Genomic DNA, 4579 nt, shown 5'->3' on the forward strand with positions numbered 1-4579 from the left:
AATAATGATAATATATTTAAAATCCGGGAAAGATTTATTAAAAAAATAAAAACAAAATTAAAATGACCTTTATTTTTTGAACTGACCCCAAATGAATTTTGTTATCTAAAAAATAAAATGTTCAAATGGTCAGAAGGTTGCCCATAAGTTTTTGTTTTTTTTTTAAATTATAAAAATCTTATGAAATTTTTTTTTTTTTTTAATATGACATAATTTTAATATGTATATGCTAACAAAGACATAAGTATATTTTTCTTTGTAATTATTATTATTATTATTACTATTTTATTTAAATTATAATAATATTTTAAAAAAATGAAATGAAATGAAAAAAAAAAACATCATCATTAAGATAAATAAATATTTTTTTATATGATTCATAAGGCGCCATAATTATATTTTCATATGATTAAGCAAAATTATGAGAGTTAAAACTTTGTTGATGGTTTTTATAAAAAACAAAACAAAACATCTCTCATTATTCATAATAATAATAATAATAATAATAATAATAATAATAATAAAAGAAAAATAATTTTTTATTTTGCTACCACAAATGACATTTTAATTTAATTTTATTTATTTTTGCATAATAAATTTTTATTATATGGTATATAAAATAATAATAATTATTATTATTTATTTATTTATATTTTTGTATTCAAAATGAAACGCAAAAAACTTTTGTTTTGTGAAAAAAAAAAAACTTCATTACATCATATAATAAATTGTTTTTGTTTGTTTGTTAACTTTTGCATAAATTTAAATTTAATATATATACATATATATATATATATATATATATATATATATATATATATATAAATTATTGATATAAATTTTTTTTAAAAGTTTTTTTTTTAAAATAAAAATTTGATTTGAAAATTTTTGTTTATTATTTTTTTTACTTAATTATTATTATTATTATGAATGAGTGTGTGTGTGTGTGTGAATGAAAGAGAAATTTTTTAAAAAATTTAATTATAAATTCAAATGTTTTATGAAAGAAATTTGTTTTGTTTTGTTTTGTTAAATAATTTTATTTTACTTGGAAATATATATATATAAATAATTTTTCTCATAAATAAATTATTAATATGAATCATTTGTTAAAATTTTAAAGTATAATTCAAGATGGAAAACCTGTTATCCTGAACAATAATACAAAACCAAAAAAAGGAGGCATTGTTACAAAAAAAAAAAAAAAACCTCAAATTCAATTTTGTCAATTATGTAACTATTAGAAACGACATAAATTAAACAATAGTAGCAACAAAAAGAAAAAATAAAAAACAAATATTATGAAGATTAATAATATTAAGAATCAATCAATATGTATACCATGTAATTAAATTGATTTAAATAATTATTTTGATATAAAAAAAAAATTACTTACCTTAAAATAATTTAATGGAAACAATTTTAATATATCCGTGAACTTATTTAAAGAATAATACCGACCGACACGACACTATTAATCAAAAAAAAAACAAAAACAAAAAAATCCACAAGTTACAACACACGCGTTTGTTTGATTTTTTAACGGTTTTTTTTTTTTTTTTTTGAAAATCTTCTTCTTCTACTTCTTCTTCTTACGCAACGTTGCATTTTTACGATCAACTCGTATTCGGGGACTTACGCCTTCGGGGCCACATCATCTTCTTTGTTGTTTTTTTATTTTTTATTTTTATTTTATTTATGACATCATTTTTAGTTTTTAAAATTAACAGCTGATGTGAATTGAAAATAATAATAAGATAAATAAAAAAAAAAAAATAATGAATTCGTTTGTTATTAATCAAGGTTTTGTGTTTGTTTTACAATACGTTTAAGTTAACATGAAAAATGTTAAAATTTTGGAAAAAAACGGGTGAGCTTTTTGTTGTTTTTTTTTTTTTTACGTTCAACAAATATTATTTTGTTAAATGTCACTGACATTTATTTTGTATACGAACATATTGAGGTTAGATTTTATTAATTAAATTATAATTAAGTCGATTTTATATATATAATTTGAATTGGTGACAGTTTTTTAAAAATTTCCTATTGAAATCTTTACTTTTGTATTATTTATTCACTGCGTATTTTACTTAACGCGATTGATATAGTAGAATAAAATTCAATTTAATTTATTGAACACAAATTATTCAATTTAATTTAATAAGGTTAAGACCTTGAATAATGTCAATTTAATTAATTCCTTCCTTAATTTTTTTTTTTATTTGGCATCCTAATATAAATAATTTTTATGAGGTTATTATAATGTGTTTATAAAGGAAATATTTACTTTTAAAATCTCTTAGAGTTGTCGTCGTAAAATATTAATATGATAAATATTACTTACCTTAGGTCGGAAAGAAACGTCTGCAAATTCTGGGTCCAGTTCAAGTTCAGCATCTTCCACTCCAAGAAATCACTCCAGTCCAACATACAATGGCGGTGGTGGTGGTGGTGGTGGTTTTTTTGTTGGAGATTTAGGTCCTCAAATAAAAGAATTAGAAGGATCACTTAAAGAAAGCGAATATAAAGTTACATCTTCTCGTCTTTCGAAAACATTAACAGAAATAATTAATGACAATGAAGCTCTTACATATTTTATTCAGTATCTTGAAACAGTCGGATGTGGGGCAATGATTAAATTTATATTAGATGTCGAAAGTTTTAATTCGGCTCTCGCGACAATGAACAGTTATTCGAATTTAAAAACAAATCAGTGTAATAATAATTCTTGCCCTGTAATAAATAATTTAAATGAAACAATAATTAGTGATAATAGTAATAATATAAAATTTTCTAATTTTAATAAAAATAATGATAATTTATCTAAAATGATTGTTTTAAATAATCATGACAATGTTGTTGTTGTTGATGATGATGGCTGTGAAAAAAAAAACAAAATCCATTGTGAAAAAAAATTAAATAGAATAGAAATACAAGAAGAAGGAGAAGAAGGAGAAGAAATAGAATTAGAAGAAAATAAATTACTGTCTAGGTTATTAGAATTATCTAAAAAATCAGATATTTATGCTGATGCAGTTAAAATATATAAAAAATATTTCAGTCACAAAGCTCCATTTAAAATTAATTTAGATTCTAGAATATATGAAAGACTTTTAGGAAATTTAAATCAAAATTTAAATAAGGATTCATTTACAGAAGTTAAACAATATATTTTGAATATTATAGAAAAAGAGTAAGGATTTATTTATTAATTTCATTATTTTCGTTTTTTTTTACAAATAATTAAATCATTTTGTATAATTGATTTATCCTTGAAGGTGAAAAACAATTTAATTGCACATGAAGATAAATAATAATAATAATAATGCAATAAAGAATTTCACACCTTTCGATACATGGTTGTGATTAACATTTTAAAAATTATTATTATTATTTTTTCAGTCATTATAACGATTATCTAAGAAGCGAATGTCATTGTAAATACCAAATAGATGTTCTAACGAGTAAAAAAGTAACCATATCTGATATTTTATACAATGATACTGCATTGTTTTATTTCATGGAATTTCTAGAACAAGAGGGTGGAACAAATCTATTGGAATTTTGTATATCAGCATTGAATTTTCAACAGCAATACGAAGAAGAGGGAAAAAATTACAATTCGAATCAGGTTCAAAGTGATGCTATGGTTCTCTACGACAAGTGAGTGTGAACAAGATGAGTTTGTAGGGAAAAAGAGATGAAAATTAGATGTATTGTAAATGTTTTTAGGTATTTTTCACTTCAGGCAACGAATCCGTTAAACGTCGGAGATGACATTCGAATCAAAGTCGAAGAAAGCATATGCAGAGAAGAGGGACCCTTGGCAAATTGTTTCGAACACCCGAGAAGACTCATACTTAAAATATTAGAAATCAATTACTTCCAATCCTTTCTTCAATCTCAATTATATTTTAAATATTTATCCGAATTGATATCGACAATTCAAACGAATTCACTCGTCGGATCATCGTCCCGTTCGAGACATTCGGGAGATTCGGATGGGGGAAGCGATATAAGTATATCGACAATCAATACCCTTTTGGCATCCGAAGACACGTCGACGACGCATAAAAAAATATACAAACATTTAAATCCGTCATCTTTAAATATCGACACGCAACAGTTATACGATCCGGATTTATTGTGGCAAAGGGGGCCCAAAAGGGGTCCGGGTTTGAATTTCGGTAGGATAAATTCGTTGGGACGATTCGAAACGGATTTGGAACCGGAACCGGATAAAAAAGAAGGTCTCGATTAAATTTTTTTTTTTTTTTTTTTTTTTTTGAACGATTGTAATTATCTCTCGATAATACGCCTACTTCATTATTATTATTATTATTAATATTTTTTCAGAATCGAGAATTACGAAGGCGGTTAAGAAATTAGTCAACTTAAACGAAGATAAATCGAAAGAAGAAATGGCTTGGCAAGTTGCTGCCATGATAGTCCGAGACGTTACCGACATAACAATGCCCTCATCTTCGGAAAGCTAGTTAAATTTATTAATCCCATTATTATTATTATTATAATAATTATTATTATTATTATCATTATCATCATTATTATTATATAAGTA

General features: G+C 23.6%; 1 protein-coding gene across 1 annotated transcript; it reads left to right on the plus strand.

The window, feature by feature from the left end:
* Positions 1-1845: 1845 nt before the first annotated feature.
* Positions 1846-4496, plus strand: Phum_PHUM233000 (kinase anchor protein 10, putative; the record flags this gene model as incomplete). The annotated part of the gene is made up of 6 exons (XM_002425981.1): positions 1846-1870; positions 2350-2421; positions 2479-3193; positions 3403-3663; positions 3733-4250; positions 4357-4496. 6 exons carry the CDS (start codon positions 1846-1848, stop codon positions 4494-4496), a joined length of 1731 nt encoding a protein of 576 aa, XP_002426026.1.
* Positions 4497-4579: the final 83 nt, after the last annotated feature.

Source organism: Pediculus humanus, genomic scaffold (genome assembly GCF_000006295.1).
Source record: "Pediculus humanus corporis 1103172107597 genomic scaffold, whole genome shotgun sequence".
NCBI classification, from domain to species: domain Eukaryota; kingdom Metazoa; phylum Arthropoda; class Insecta; order Psocodea; family Pediculidae; genus Pediculus; species Pediculus humanus.